The 16,678-nt window shown below is 36.3% G+C and overlaps 1 protein-coding gene across 1 annotated transcript in view; it reads right to left on the reverse strand.

Annotated features, from left to right (window-relative positions):
* The window catches only part of GPATCH2 (G-patch domain containing 2), a 116,145-nt gene that overhangs the window by 81,866 nt on the left and 17,601 nt on the right, over positions 1 to 16,678 (reverse strand). Inside the window, exons 4-5 of the mRNA XM_063391055.1 lie at positions 10,522 to 10,704; positions 9,347 to 9,426 (exon numbers count right to left, since the gene is read on the reverse strand). Coding sequence (XP_063247125.1) covers positions 9,347 to 9,426; positions 10,522 to 10,704 — 263 coding nt within the window. The remainder of the gene's footprint in view (positions 1 to 9,346; positions 9,427 to 10,521; positions 10,705 to 16,678) is intronic.

The raw sequence follows: 16,678 nt of genomic DNA on the forward strand, positions 1-16,678 counted from the left end.
TAGGTGTTTGTAAAATAAGGCTTTTAGAAGCCTTGTGCAAAGCAAACAGGTCAGAGTAAAGGGAAAATGGGGCACATTTTCTCTAAAAAGCCCTTTAAAGTGGACTACACAAGTGTTGAAAGAAATACACCTCTAAAGCAGGACAGTTGCAACAGAGCTTGCTCATCAGCTAACAGTAAGGAAAGATGACTTCCTAAATAAACAACTTTCAGTTCTCTGAACTGAGAAGTTTCTTCCTTAACCTAAAAAATCATCATCTGCAGGAATGCTAAGTCAAAGCTCAGAAAAAACAGAATGACAAAGTCCTACATGTGAATGCAGCTGTTTAAAAGCACCTGTCAAAACCACCCATCCGAAGTTAGTAGTGAGAAAAGGAAAAACTATCCACAGCAAAAATCAGACCAGGAGCAAGTAGAAGAGTCTGCTGAGTCTAATTGCAAGGGGCTGAATGAAACAGATTTTGAGCTGTTATCAAAACTGTTGGACTGGATGGGTTCACTTGATCAGTTACACGCATTTACACTTCACTTCAAAAAGAAGCTATAAAACCACCTGCTATGTTGCAGCTGAAGGGACAGTAACAAGTACAGGCCAATACACTCTTGAAGCACTCCAGCTGCAAGTGCTAACATTAATAAACCTTTTCTTCTTGTCCTCTTTATTCCTAGATACTCTATGTAGATCAGCAACTGGAGAAACGGTTTAAGTACATAAAAACAGTAATTATTATGCTTTGGAAAAAACCATACCAATGTTTTATGTAGGGCTTTCCCACAACACCAAGAACCCACAAAACTGAGGAGCTTTGAGTTTTTCTGTGACTCACCTGACAATTCAGAGGTTTTTTAAAGTACCGATTATCTTTGGGGAATGACCTTTACATTCTAGGATTGCTTACCGCCATTTTATTTCAAGTTAGCACTGCTGTTTCTGATGCTGGATAAACGTGTTTTACAAAGTGTTCGCTTCCAACAGCTCTTCAAATTGAACATGTTACAGAAACATAAACAAAGCCTACATCTCTGTAAAGAAAAGGTTCTGTATTCAGTTATGTGCTTACTTGCTGTAAGTACCATGTGGTTGGAAGAGGAAATCCTGAGAAGCTTTGAGTAATTTTTGCCTTTTTAAAACTATGCTCTCAATACGCACATTCGATTTTCTTATTTCAAGAAACCAAACAGTAGCAAGCCTGTCACTTTTGCAGCTGAGTCAGAAGTAAGGCAGGTACAACAACAGTGGTTTGCTCCATTCCTTTCTGGTTGTGTTCAACACTGTACTTATATCTAACTGAAGTCAGAGCAATCAAAAAGAATGGCAGAGGAGGACCTCTCCATTCCTGTATAATCTCTCACATCAGAAAAGAAGCAGAGTAATTTTCTTGGTTGACTCAACTTCAACACAATACATCATGAATGTTTCCTACTTTATTTTCTGTCCTGTATTTTGAAGTAATTTGATCTACGCACTGCCATGATGAATTCCTGGACAGAGAACTACAGATCCAGTTTAATTCACTACTTTTGCAGTACTTCTTACTCTGGGTACAAGCTACACGAATTTTAAATTGGGGTTTGTATTTTTGCTTTTGTTTAATGTCAAACAAGATTAAACTATTCCAATTCCTCATCACTGCCTTATAGTAATGATTAGAAAGATAAGCTGCTAATGCTATCCATCACTTCACACAAGATTTTTGGAATATGTATTACACAAACTAATTCTAACAGCACCAGTGAACAAAACAAATGAGTGCACCTGAATATAAACTGCTTATCTCAGAATAAATGAATGCACCTGAATATAAACTGCTTATCTTAGAACAAATCTAGAAGGTCACTTAATAGGCTTAATCTAGATATCTAATGGAAACACTGCTTATCTCTAGACATCTAAAGTGGCTGTATTCATTACAGATGACCACCACATGAAAGGCAACACAAAAAAGATATGGGACTATTTCAAAGTTGTTCCACCTATCAGCAGCCCTGATGGAAAACCCTATTCATGTGAATGAGTTACTATGGGTTGAATTAGCAAGAAACTTCCAAGTGTTTAGGAGCTGTAGTTGACCTTGTATTTGCTTTTGGTTAAAAAATGTTAAACAATGTGTTAGCTGAAATCACTGGCATGATTTTCATTATTTACTTAACATTTATGATGTTATTACAGCATAAATTAGATGATGCTTATCAGGTAAATCATAGTATCTGTGCAAGTGTTCCTTGCCTATTACACATGTTTTTCTGTTCTCAGCATTAAAGGATCAACTCCCCCATCAAGCTCAATACAAGGAAAACCAACTCCTAACTTGACTCTGGGTACAAGATGCTGTCCTACCATTAATTGTTCAAAATGCTGCTCCTGAGGCATTATGAAATTTCTAAAAGAGACACAACTGAGTGAAACTCCTGCAGAAAAGATACTAAGTGCAATTACATTTAAAGGATTTATCTTTTCCATGAGAATTGCACTAAAACATAAAACATCAAAGAACCCATAGGCACTTGGGAAGTCAAAATAAGCCAATTCCAAATGTCTACAGAAGAAACATTTCAGCCACACACTAGAAAGTGAGATTTCTTTTAAAGCTGCAGAAAACAAGAGGAATAAGCACGTTACTTCATATTTTGAGGTCAGAGGCTTTAAAAATCGTTATTATCTGTAAAGACTGCTGTAAACTGTATTAAATGTGTTTTCCAGACAGACACTAACTGAAGAATGAAAGGGATATCATAATGCTATCTGTCCTCTTTAAAAATAAACTTAAGTGAAATTGTAGATGACAATCATTGGAGAGGTTGGGTTGAGGTGAATTACAAGAAATACTGCTTAGCCTAACAGTTCATAGCACTTGTCACCACGAATAAACCACAGACCGCCTCTGAAAAACTAAGCAACACATTTGGCATTTCTGAGACTAATGCTGGAGGGCAACTATTTTGCTGAAGTGGCATGCTGGTTTTGACACTCTACTTGAGAGTCCAAGAAGAGACCAAGTCATCACATTCATTTCAGTGAGACAGAAGTTAATCTTTGATAGTTTAAGGGTATGCTCTGCTTGTCACTGCAGGTCAACTATACCAAGAAATAACCATTGTGACCTTTGTGACACAGACTCTCTCTTTTACTGGTTACACCTAAAAGATACTTACATTTTGTTAATAAACTACAATTGTTATCTCCACAAGCTACTAATTGGCTGATGCATCTAAAGTATTTTCTTTTTCTTGATAGTCAAAGATTTTGCAGGAATCAAGGTAGGACAGAACTCAAGACTCTGCACTCTAATTTACAAGGTAAGTGGTACAGAAGAACGAATAAAAAACACATGTGGTTCACCTTCACCAGTAACTCTTTTCTGGCTAATGAACTGCAGCTTCAAATGAGACAAATGCTGTGGTATTATTTGTGCCTCTGCTGATTTGATGACACCACAGTAATTGAAGATTTTCATTAGACAATTCCAGGTGACACAAAAATCACTGTCACTTGAGGCAAAGAGTTTGTAAGGCAGACTTCGTTCAACCGTAAATCTCGTAAGTGATAGGCAGAAATCACAACCCTTCATAACGATGACATCAACACTGACAAACCTGACCTATTAATTGCAGTGCTCTGCCTTGAACAATCAAAATGCAAACTGTGTCTTACGTATGGATACCACTGCTGGTGCCATTAGTGACGAGAACTACTTTGAGAACTGACCTACCATGAAAAATGATACAGGAGTAATTAGGATCCTTTCAGTGAGGAAGTATGCTAGGCTATTATGAAAGTCACTAAGCAGCTTTAGTCCTCCATCAGGTGCTTCCCATGGCAGATGGAAGTTACATTAGGCTTGCATCGGTGTAAGTGAAAGCTTTAGCAAAAATGCACTGGAAGATTGATTTGTAGGAAAAAAAAAAGCCCTTGCTATGTGGAACACATAGTGAGGATTAAAAGGTGTAAGAACAGTGAGTAGTTCCTAGAGAAATGTATAAATATGTTAAGTTAAACATCACAGATACCTCAACATCATCCACATGATTTACCCTTCATTTTGAAACCTACATTATTTACAATTAGGTTTTGAAATTTGACTGAAGCTTTTTTTTCCTCCCCTTTGGTTCATGGGCTTGGGTTGGAAGGGACCTTAAACCATCTAGTCCAATCCCCCTGCCATGGGAAGGCACACCTTCTGCTAGATGTGAAATTGTTGTTTCCCCATACAATAAAGCTATTTCAATGTGATTAAATTTTGAAGTCTTGAAGTACACCACTTGACTCACTCCTCAGGAAATCTGTCACATTTTTGCCCATAGTTATTGAACACTGGAAGAATCAAAGGTGGGGCTTACACTGACATCACAGCAGCATTTCCTCTCCTAACAACTTGAATTTTTCTGCCTGAAAAAACATATCTGCAGGAAGCACATAGGTGCAGGAAATCACCCACTCTGTAAGGAAGTTTTATCCTTCTACATTGTAAAAATAAGGTATTGAGTTAAAGAGAGGATTAAAAGAGCACAACATTCACTACATTTTGCATAGGTAGATATCCATTAAATGTAATTACAAACAAAACAAAAAAAAAAAGGAAAAGCATACAGAGAAATGCTTTCAGTAGCTGAGTATTTTTGATGACAGGAATTTTTAATAAAACCATTACAAAGTCAAAAAAACCGTACCCTCCTACTTGTTTAAATTCATTTACAGTTTTAGCAGTGTAAGGTTTCAAAATGTTACCCTCAGAGGCCTAATATTCCTCATCATGAATGAATCAAAGTATGAAATCCAACAGAGTTTAGTTTGTTATAATCTAATACCATCACATTTCCACAGAATTTGATATACAAACTATCACTCCAAATGACAGAAAATCATTAACTGAAGAAAATAATTAATACACCACAGATAAATTCTTTCAGTCACCTCACTGATACTGTATTGTTTTATCTGACTATATACCACTCATCCAATGTAAACAAATTCTCCACACCACCAAACACACTTTGAGTGTTCTTCCACAAGTTGCAGAGCATCCACAAAGAGTGGCCAAATTATTCTTTAAGGAAATATTCCTTGAATCTATACCAAGGTTTCCTACCCAGTAACATTTCATTTTATTTACAAAATATTTTGACAAGAAAAAAGCTCCAGAAAACCTGTTTTTTCAGATCGAAAGACCTTAGAAGCAGAAATGTTTGAATTGATTTTACATTTTGAAAGCTGTTTAAAAGAGCACAAGTGCTCAGTGCGTCTTTTCTCCTAATGGCAAGAGACTGTTAATCTGTCAACAATTTTTTTGAGAAAAGCTTTTTTGAACTTCTGAGGAAAAGTCACGGGATTTGACAGAAATACCCAGTCACCTTCAGATAACTAGTCCTGGAAATGTAGCTTTCACCCTTTAAGCACATTTTGAATAATTATAACTGTGTATAGTCAAGCTCAGTAGTAGAGCTGTGCAAGAAAAAAAAAAAAATCTAGGAGTGCCCCACGACACAAAAAAACTTGGATGGAAAAACTGGCAGAGTAAAAAGAAAGCATCTTTTTTATTGGTCATGGTTTTTGCACTTTAACTCAGTGAAATCACCAGCTTCCAGCCAAGACAGGGAATACAGGCAGGAAGAGATGAAACAACAGCACTCATTTTTAAAACTTATTAAAACTATTTTCACTTACTTGTAGGGAGGAGTTGTGAATGAAAGTCAAAATTTTCAATTACTATGTTGGGCAAAACATTTTGAAGAACAGGAGAAAATAGTCATATTATGTTTTCACTAGCTATAATTAACTCTTATTTTGTTTAATAAGGGTTTTATGCTCTCCCCAGGAATCCACCTTAGAAAAAAGTGACAACCTTAATCATTTTAGTTAAAGAGATAATTTAGGATTCTACATCATAGAAATAAACCTTTACAGTGCCAACATATCTAAAATGTTAGATTTCAGATTTTATTCTATGAAATACCAAAGCTTCAACTGCAATTTGCTAGAAAGAACACAGATACAGTACTAGAAAAGTGACATGTATACTAACTAAATGTCACTAGGTAAGTGCCAAGTATATAAACACACGAAGATCAGAACAAAAAAGCATTCCTTCTAAAAAATCAGTGTTTCACTCACAGAACATTACCTCTACATTGCAGGACTTTTGCCTTTGCCTAACATTAAGCAATATAAGACTTGGGACAACTTGATCAGGTCATACATAACTTCAGAATTCAACCAACTACAGTAAGACTTTGTGCAATATATACCTTATTATAAGAGCACATTAAATATGAAAGCAAATGTATATTTTCCCTCATTTTAACTACAAAGCACTACTATCAGCTTGGCATGGTATTAGAGAAACCACATGCTTTTCTATTTCTTTTCAAATATAGTTACAGCTGATGCTGTGACAAAACAAACTAATGAAGACATGAAAACCACCATTACAGTAATGAACTAGTTAATTACAGATTCTATTAAAAATGTGGGTATCTTAAGTGAACTGGACAATTGAAAGGCTATAAGCTAGTTGTATTGAATATTGTCTTTTTTTCATTGTTTTGCTCAGCCTTTTCAGTTGTCATCTGCTGCATGATAACTCACTCAACCTTCACATTGGATCAGGTAAGGATTTTCAAAGTATGTGCAACGCTAGGTTTTTACTTTGCTCTTTCTTGTCTAGTGTTGTGTGATTATCAAAAAAGTGTTTTGACTCAAAGGCAGTACACCTGATAAAGGAAAGACCCATGACTTTGTCCAAATTAAGCAACTCATCCATGAAATACATGAAGAGTTTCTGGAGAGAATCTAAGTGCCGCCTGTGGCTACCTCACATTCAAGTTTACTACCTGGTCCACAAAGAGCAGCATTCTTTTTCCAATCCTCAGCTCCCACGGTGCTGTGAACATGACATGAGCAGGCAGTTTCCTTGGTCCACAGCAAGCAATAGTCACACACTTAGCCTGTTATTTCTCTTACAAGAAAACACCCAAACAGTTGAGCATTAAACACTTGCTCAGATGAGGGCGTATCAAGGCATTATCACGGCTCTTCATTCTGCCTTCCCCAAACCTGTGACCTCACCCAGGCTTTGCTGGCTGCTGTAATTGTGAACCTTCAACCAAGCTTCTCAAAAAAGCTTTAAGCCTTGACTGTATGGAAGAGGCCAACTGTATGCTCACATTCCTTAGACACAAATGACCCATCCTCAGACTGAACACAAGATACAATGCGTGGCTTTTACACAGGGTATATATTTTTTAAGGTTGTCTCCCTTTCAGGTCTGTGTAAAAGCAGTGATACAGACATCAGACTCCTTGCTGCTAAAAAAGAATTCATTCACACCACAATTCTGTTCAATAACTTGAGTCTGCAGTGTTCTTTTCTCAGGATATTAATCTTTCTAAAAGCATTCTTGCTCTTCTTCACTGCTACCATCTAATAATAGCAGTAATTACTTCTTGTTCTGTGTTATCAGATGTCACAGGTATTAAATGACTTTTTTTTGTCATTGGATTGAAGTACCTAAAGAAGATTTTCTCTAAGAAGCAATCACTGACAAAAGGAAGCACATGAGCTCTGGTTTATATAGACATGTTAGCAAAGACAGATGCTGCAGATGTGCCCACAAACATAAATAGTCATTAAGGAGGTCAGAAAACTGCATCTGCAGAGCTAACAGCACATCCCTGCCTAAACACAGTGACTCCAAAGCTACATTCACATGCCAACCTTCTTCCACGGCATCAGGCAAAATGATGTATTTAATAACTGGGGGTAACTGTATTATCAGTACAATTAGTAGATTGGCCTGGATTTTTGTTATAAAGGGAACTACAGCACCATCATTATATAAGGGACATCATGACTGGAAGACAAAATGGGCTCCTACGGACAATCCAGAAAGCATAGCAGAAAATAAACATTAGGATTTTTTATTATATATATGCATTCACAGTATATCTTCATCAATTGAAATTTAATCACCTTTTTACAATTTAGAGGAAAAGGCAGGTTTTAGGGTAGTTAAGCCATGTATCATCAGTACCATGAAGCTAACCTATCAGTTATAATAGCTCCTATAAAATACCAGAGTGAAATTGCAATAAGCCTAGAAAATGGGCTACAAATCCCAGATATGCTCAAGCAAGCACTGAACCAAAAATAAAAATAGGTAGGTAGATAGGAAACCAAGAACTAGACAGCATTCATCTAATTCATGACCACAAAAGCAGAGATCACAGGCCAAGGTTTTAAAGCATCTTATTCAGCTCCAAATGGCAATTATTGGACAGGAACTTCAATTACAAAAACCTTGCCTCTTCAAAATGAGTTAAATTATTAGCAGTTCCTTTCTATTCTCTCCACATATAATAACTCATAATTCTCAGAAGCAACTTATGTTGTTTAGGCAACTTATATTTGAAAACATTTAATGCTGTCGAATAATAAAGAATATCCATATTGCAGTATTTATTGCCCTGGCCTATGTTTATAACACCTGATTACTCATCTCCCACAATCTCTTCCTTTTCCAAACATTTTTCTTATAAGAAAGGAATAGACTGGGCTATAATTAACACATTTTAGCATTTAAATTTAAAAGGTCAAATTTCTTTTCTCATCATGCCTCTGTCCAAAGAAAAATTCCGCACAAAAATTATTGGAAATTTTAGACAAAAACTGCGGGAAAATCCAAATATTCGACTGCATAGAAATGCAAAGACAGGTGAATTTTTTCCTCCACTTATAAACAGTGCTCCTAGGACTATAAGTACTAAAAAACCCCAAACATCCCATTTGTAGTTCCAGCCTTAGAACAGGCTCAGTCCAAAGAAATGCATGATATCTACGGCAGGTGCATGGACAACCTGCTTTAATTGTTTTTTTGTATGTACCCTTTTCACCTGACCACACGGGTGTAAACCAAATGAAAGAGACCAAGGGTGTACTTTTCAAAGCACACTTTTGGGATAAAAAAATACCTGAATTGTACAACAATGCATCCTGGAATTCCTTTATTATCAGAAATTAAATTGGTTTGATTTCCATCATACAAGTGAAAAATGTTTTCATACAGACATAAAATATATACTGAAAATGGTAATTTATATACACACATCGGCACTGAAAACTTTTTTCTTTGATCACTTCACACAAGTACTGAGAAACAGTGTTAGGCTCTTTCTTTTGCAGAGGAATGAGTCAAAGTATTTAAAAAGAGCAAACACACAGGCAGTGCCACACTCAGTGACACTGAGTCTTCCTTTACCCATCTATAATATCAGGGAAAAGCACGAGAGGGATATGCCTTTTTAAAAACCTCTCAGAACAGTGCACATGAGCCCACAAAAATGAAAACACCTACCAGTGCATTCTGGTTTCCTGAAGCCTTTTTTATGTTTCTTGCTGGCATTCCATGAAGATGACTGCATCTACTCTGGAAACCTACAAAAAAGTACAAATTGATTTAAGAATATTTTTCCTACCATAGAACCAATAAAATTCACCATCACATACCAATCTATCAAAATGAACTCTGTTTAACAAAACCATCTTATTGGCAAACATTGTACTGGTGAAAACACAGAGCACGGAATGGGAAAAGTGGGAGAAAGAATAAATTGTGATGAAAATTATTATTTTGGCAGGTATTCTTACTGCCATCCAGGATCTAAGGTCAGCAGCACAAGCAGAACATACTGAACTACAGTATGAAAGTGATTTTTGCATCACTTACAACTTCCTGATCACTAGGAAATGTTGAATCTGGCTAATCTGCAGAGACCAAGTCCTCTGAAGCAATTCCAAGCATCTAGAGAATAAGCCTCACGAAAAGATTCAATAAATTCAGTGTGAAGAGTAGTTTAAAAGTGATTTCCCTGCTCACATGAAAGACTTATATTTGAATGGGAAAGGAGATCATTGTGGCAGAGGAAGGTACAGCAAAGTTCTCTGGCAGCAAGCTGAGGTCTGACAACTTCAACCTTTGGACAAGAGTGGGTTCCTGGCTGTAAATGCAATCCAACACTGGTAGAGCTTACCATTGGTTACACTGGATCCACAGTAGTTGAAAGTATTTTAGAAATAAAAAGGTACTTTCTAAGTTACAGTCTCAATCCATGCTCTAAAGGAATCCTTTCCTCTTATATACAAACAATCTGGCCTGACCAAAAAAAAACATTAGTCTTTCCAGCCTTTCAATAATTGAACTTCTATAGAATTCTATACATTACAGCAGAAGTCAGGAACAAAACGGAACATCGTTTCATTTTAAATCAGGTTGAAAAATTCTCAATGCAAACATTGAGACAAATAAAAGAGGAGGCCGCCAAAATGAGCTGTTTTCCACTTTCTGACTTTTCTAATAATTGACTTTGAGTTATTTCTCTCTAATGATTTCTTAAAAATAAAACAGTTCCAGGAAACAAACGGGTAAGTCCAAGATCTTGTCCACATCTCATCTATTTCATATAATCCACAGATATCGTTCTACAGTACCCAAGTGATTCTACAGCTTGCATTTGCTTGATTGCTACCCACCTCTCCTCCCTGCGCGGGACATAAGAGGGAAGGTACCGGTTAAGATACTCTCAAAGACGGGGTCAGGCAATTCTCTCTCCAGCTCTGTGGAGTCTTCTTGTTCCCACCATGGAATGACCCCCGTGATTCCACACGCTCCACCTGGCTCATTTTCATGGAACCAATCGCTCTGCTCATCATCACCTGTGTGAGGGCAGGACGCCCAAAGCCCCCAGAGAAGAGGGAGGAGCAGACAAGACAAAAATCAGATGTTACCATCAACAAATACTCTGACAGGATTATTATTTCTTTTGCTTTATAGCTGTATAACAATTACTCCTATATAGCAGTTTTATTTGGAAAATGTTTCTCAATAGCATGACAAGCACTGCCATCAATGAAACATCATAAAATGTAATGTTTTAAAACCAATTTACAATAGTGAAAACAATAATAAACTAGTTAATCCTTTTGGCAATAACTGTGGGGAAATCCATTTAAGTTACTGCACTTTACATATTAACAAAAAAACAAGCCTTAATCTCCTGCAGGGAATTAAAAGGTATAAAACTGAAACTGGTTCTTTGCAGCTGATAATGGTATATAATTAGCTTAATTTCATGATTTGTATGGCTAGTAAAAGGCAAAAACAATCATGAACAGATGTGAGTAAATGAAGTTAATCTGATTAAGTTCATTTAGAAATAAGTTTTGAAAAAGTTGATTTTAAATGAAAACTGACAGTATCACATGATTGAGGATTATACTCCATTATAATACAAAACTGGTCATTTTTACTGACAATATTTATCTATGCAGAATTTAAATACTTTGATTTAAATTAAGAAATAAGACAAGACTGAAAATACCAAGAGAAAATCTAATCTTAAAATTAGCTCATAAACACGCTGGCAACTAAAAATAATTTTTTATGTTTGTTTTAAAACATGTTCTTCCATACACACCATCTACTTTCAGCAGAACAGAAAATATCTTCAAAAGACATGGCAAAGTTCCTTTCGTCCACCCAAAACTTAGATTAGGTACGTGTTGTACATTTTATTCTACTATCAACTACCCACATCATGTTTCATTATTTCTCAACATAAATTATTTGACATTTCCATTTTATTTGGAAATAAATTAAGCAAGAAAGAAACATAAGATTTGTGAGACACAGACTGCAAGAATAAAAAAGCACCTGTGCAAAATTTCATTGTCACTCAATGCCATAGTGAGAAACACAAATTATGAAAATGCAAAGTCAAAATTTCGTGAAAAATAAAGTCCAACACACTTACTCCACAAAAACTGTTGCAATGTAAAGAATATTTGAGATCAAGCACAAGTGAAAATGTCTGTAAACATTCCATCAAGACAAGTACTTCTAGAAAATATAGAATAATTAAAGCCCCTCACTGGTCACTTGCAAGATAAGCGAGATCCTTACACCTTTAATGATCATTACTAAAAGCAAAATTAGCAGAGGCTACGGAACAGGAACATTTAGATGGAGGAAGGGAAAAACAAAGGTGAAAAGAGATACACAGGTCAAAATAAGGTTTAAATTTCTTTGCATTCCTGAAGCATTTCAGCCTGCTCTCCCTATTCACTCTAATCCTCATTTATAGCTATGACATTTCACAAAGGCATTCCCCATTAATTCTATCTTTTTTTTGTCACAGCCAGGGATGGGCTTTTTGGAGGAACTCCACGAATACTTAACAGGGACACTGATGTGCTGGAAGGAGAATCACACCTTTTAATTAGATTGGTCTGTGGTTTCTGTGGTTCAGAGTTAAGCTTGAAATCCTTTGTTTTGATTTTCCAAAATTTTATGTTTGTTAAACTTTGTCTCTATATTTTGTCATGAGAGCTCCAGACACCTTCACTAACAAGAAATACTGTCAGGAGCTCAAAAGTAGTCTTCATACACATAATTCATCCACGGAGGTAAGCACTGAATTCTGAAATGGGGTTCCATGATGAGTTCAGGAACAGAAGCTGTAAGAGGCAGGCAGTGCAGTCTTGGAAGAAAGCTACAATTTAAGACTGGGTTGGTGGAATGTGCAATAAGGCAAAGAAAAAGAGCTATGGAAGGAAACTGTTATCTTTGCTATATACCCAATAGCACTTCTTTGGGAAAAAAAATACTACCAACAGGAATATTAGTATGTTAAGCAATTATCTGTTAAGATAATTTTTATGCTATTATACACTTCCCTAAGCACTTATTTTGCTTACAGCCAAAGGCAGACTTCAGATCTGAACCTCTTAGTCTTTCTCCACATGACAGCAGGATCCAGATATACTTGGGTTTTAGCTTCCTTGTCTGTGAAATTAAACAACTCTGAATCCTCTGAATATTTTAAATCATTATCACCTTGAGGCAAGTGTAAGCCTATTACTACCACTCTTACCCAGGTGAGAGCACCCACAGGCATTTTGCTTACCAGTTGCTCCACCCTGAAGGGATGCCACTTTCAGAGCCAGGGAAGACCACTGCATTTAATTCATTCCCTACCTCACACATATAGGCAATAAAACACAGAGGCCTCCCCACTCGAGTTTGGTAACCAAACACTTGGATTTTATCCTACTTAATTTGCAGCTCTCAAAAGGCAGCATAGTGTTCATAGCAACTGTGATCTCAGGAATACTAAAAGCCCAAAGCAACATTTTTGACTTCCAAAAATCCACTACACTGTCCTTTCCTCCTAGAATGCTGATTCAGCACAGGACTACAGTAAATTGTGATATTTTTCCAAGGTACAGGAGAGGTAGAAAACCCTCCAGATCTCCAAAAATAGAGCCCATGCATCATCCTAAATGCATTTTTAAAATACATCACACTTGTTTGTGTGTAAGGTTAATGCTTCAAAGAATTACTTCATAGTAATTTACATTGAATTACAACTGCACTGATCAGCACAACAGAGTCAATTTAAGGCTCAAAAATGTCATCTTCAATCCTAAAATCTCGAGGCCAGTTTCTGGCTTAATTTATTTTTTTTTTTTTAGTTATTTTTAGGCCATCCCCTCCCTCCAATTACTGTTTCCCTAAATTTCACTCTATATCATTATGTCTCCATGTTTATCTAACTACTGCTCCATGTTACATTCCTTGCCTTCTTCAAGAAGTTTAGAAAAGGATTTATTGAGCTTCTGGTGGTTTCTCTATGGACACAGACACTTTCTGCATCCCCATCAGTTTCATGTTCAGAAAAACTTCACTTGAATCTTACTTTAGCTAAAGCAGTGCAGTTTTACAACAAACTTTCCACTGCAATGAGAGAGAGTTTTGCCTCTCTTCCTGTTTTATTACAAAATGACCAGATCAGGCTCAAAGCAGCCAATACATGTGCTTTCCTCTAACAACCTCAATATACTTAACATACTTGGAGAAGTTACTGTGAAAAGTTTGGCATCAGAGTCCTACAAACACCACTGCTCTGTTATCCACCAACCTGCACACAGAGAGCAAGAGCACAGGGTCTTTGAATACCCCAGGATTTAGTTGCATTTCCAGGACCAGTGTACTTCTTTCTAGGTAAAAAAATCCCTCACTGCTAACAGCTGTAATAATCATTGGGAGATATCAGGATAATCACTGTAACACATCCCAGGAGTTCCAGGAAAGCAAAGCTGAAGTTATCCATTCACAGAACACTGCATCTTGCTCTTTGTGCTTTACAGCTAACTTGACAAAAGATACTCATATAAAAGATACACTATATAAATATTTAGGATTTCAACTACTTAGGTCATATAGAACAACTTCACATTATTTCTTTTTAATTTGCAAAGACTATAAACTTATGTGGCACAACAGTTCAAACCTGGTGTGATTTCACTTTGCATTGCACACTCCATTTCTTTTCTTTATGGAGAAACACACCCTGTCACCTGCAGCTACTGACACGCTGTGCAAGATCCAAATTAGTTCCTCACTAGAATTCTTCTAGGGAATCAGTACTGGGTCATCTTCATAAAGGACACAGTAATGAATATATGTTTAATCGTAAAATAATGAACAGCTATCTTTAAACGCTTAGCCACATCCACAGTGGAACTGACATTCCCTGACCTTCTCCAATTTTAACTGTTTAACACTTTATTAACATAATATTCCTTCCTACTTGCTTAGATCTTAAAGGACATTTCAAGTGCTGCATACCATGATTTATGAAGTCTTAAGTCAACTTTGAATTTCTCCAAGTGTACAAGTATAGATGAACCAGGAACACACAGTATGTTTTATTTGCTATACTCAAGCTATAAAGCTAATTAAAGAACATCCTTGCAATTTAACTATTTCTTCCCCCAAAACAGGGTATTATCCACTAGTGTCTGAGTAACAATAGTTTTGTTAACATTGTATTGAAAGCTTAACTTGTAAAGTGCCTTTGACCTGTGAAGTGCCTTGAAACTGCAGGAGATCCTACTAGTTAGGTCTATCACGGAGTTATTTTATGCTGCAATGCAAAACTAGACATTTTGGTTCAAAATTCTTGTAAAATTTTCCTATACCAGGCATAACACTGCTTATCATTAAAGTTTTTAGTAATTGTAAAACAGCCAAGAAAATACTACTTGGGACAAAAGGAAAAAAGAGGAAGAAAAAGGGAAGTCATGAGGATTTCTCATCCATAAGCTTCAGCTGCTGTTCAGGTCTTTCAATTACTTTGTTGGTAGTCTCTCCTACTTACATACATAAGTGATTGATAGAATCACAGTATTTTGGGTTTTTCCTAACTATTAAATCTTACCCCTAAACTGCACAAATTGAAAACCTCTGCAGAAAATACAACCCACAAAAAGTCACTTGAGGTTTGGTAACAGTTCAGCAGCTACCTTCTTCCCCGACTGTACGGTCACTAAACATTTTCTCATGTTTCTAATTTCTAATGATGTTTAAGCTTTTGCTGACTAACTCTTCAGGCTTTGCAATGTTTCATAGAAGGAAAACATTTGCCACATTGGGCCTGCTGAAATTAAGCATCAAAGGGATCAACCACAGTGGGACAGAGCACAGCAAGAGAGCTGCTTGTGTCCTCTCACATGACCTAATGTAAGCACTCGGATAACTTGGAAAAGATGGGCAAACAAGGCTGGGCTCAGCTGAGGACCTCATGGGAACCAAACAAATCAAACAAAGCTGTAAGACTGGAACAGAGAAAGGAAAAGAGTACAGGAGTTTTAAAAAATGTTACATGGTACAGCACATTTTAGAATTTGAACAGAGGATTTTCAAGTCTCAACAATTTTCTCTTATCATAGCAATTGATGAGAATTTAAATATATCTATAACTATCCCAATTAAAGCTATACTTGGTTTTCTTTAATTAAAATGATAAAATTCTGAGATTCTGTCCATGGAAGAGTAGGTACTGTAACAGAATTTATTTCCATATCCTTTCTGAAAAAATTTGTAAAATATTAAAGGTTACAAGATCAGGCACTCCAAAGTTTATAATTAAGTACCCAACTATTTAATTAACTGACCAAATGCTCCAAGAAATTGCTGCTTTAGTCACTGTCCTGTCTAGAATGCATGTCCCAAAGGATGAATAATATGCATTGGGAATTAATTAAAGTTTTATAAATACTATTTGTCTGCAATAAATGAGATTTTGTTCTTGATCTCAGAAACACAAAATGAACAAGTATTACCCAGAACAGGAACCTCTTGTCCTCTGCCACCCAAACTTCTAAGTGATGGCAGGCACATCATTTAAACCAAGTAATTCACCAGGTAACTTTAATCAGTCTCTGGTTCTCCACTTGACTTAGCAGAAATCTGAAGTCAGAAGTGCAGAAAATTTGAACTACAAATGAGATCAAGACACTGATGCTCTGAACATGGATACAGATATATACAGATGATAAAGATATAGATATAGATAGATATCCTGGAGGAGAGACACTAGTAAAAAAGGAATTAGAGTTTAGCTTTAAAACTACAAAACAAAACCAGCCATTTCTTCCCTTAATACATTTTCCTCCTGTTCTCTTCCAGCTTTATCACATCTAGGCTTTTCCTTTGCTTCTATCAGATTGACTTTCTCCTTCCTTCATTCTAGTCAATTTTGTGTGTGTTCTCAGTTCAGCTACAAGTTAACTCACAGAGATAAAAAAAACTCACCTTACTTAAGGAGAGTACAAATTACTAGTATGT

Source organism: Prinia subflava, chromosome 2 (assembly GCF_021018805.1).
Source record: "Prinia subflava isolate CZ2003 ecotype Zambia chromosome 2, Cam_Psub_1.2, whole genome shotgun sequence".
NCBI classification, from domain to species: Eukaryota; Metazoa; Chordata; class Aves; order Passeriformes; family Cisticolidae; genus Prinia; species Prinia subflava.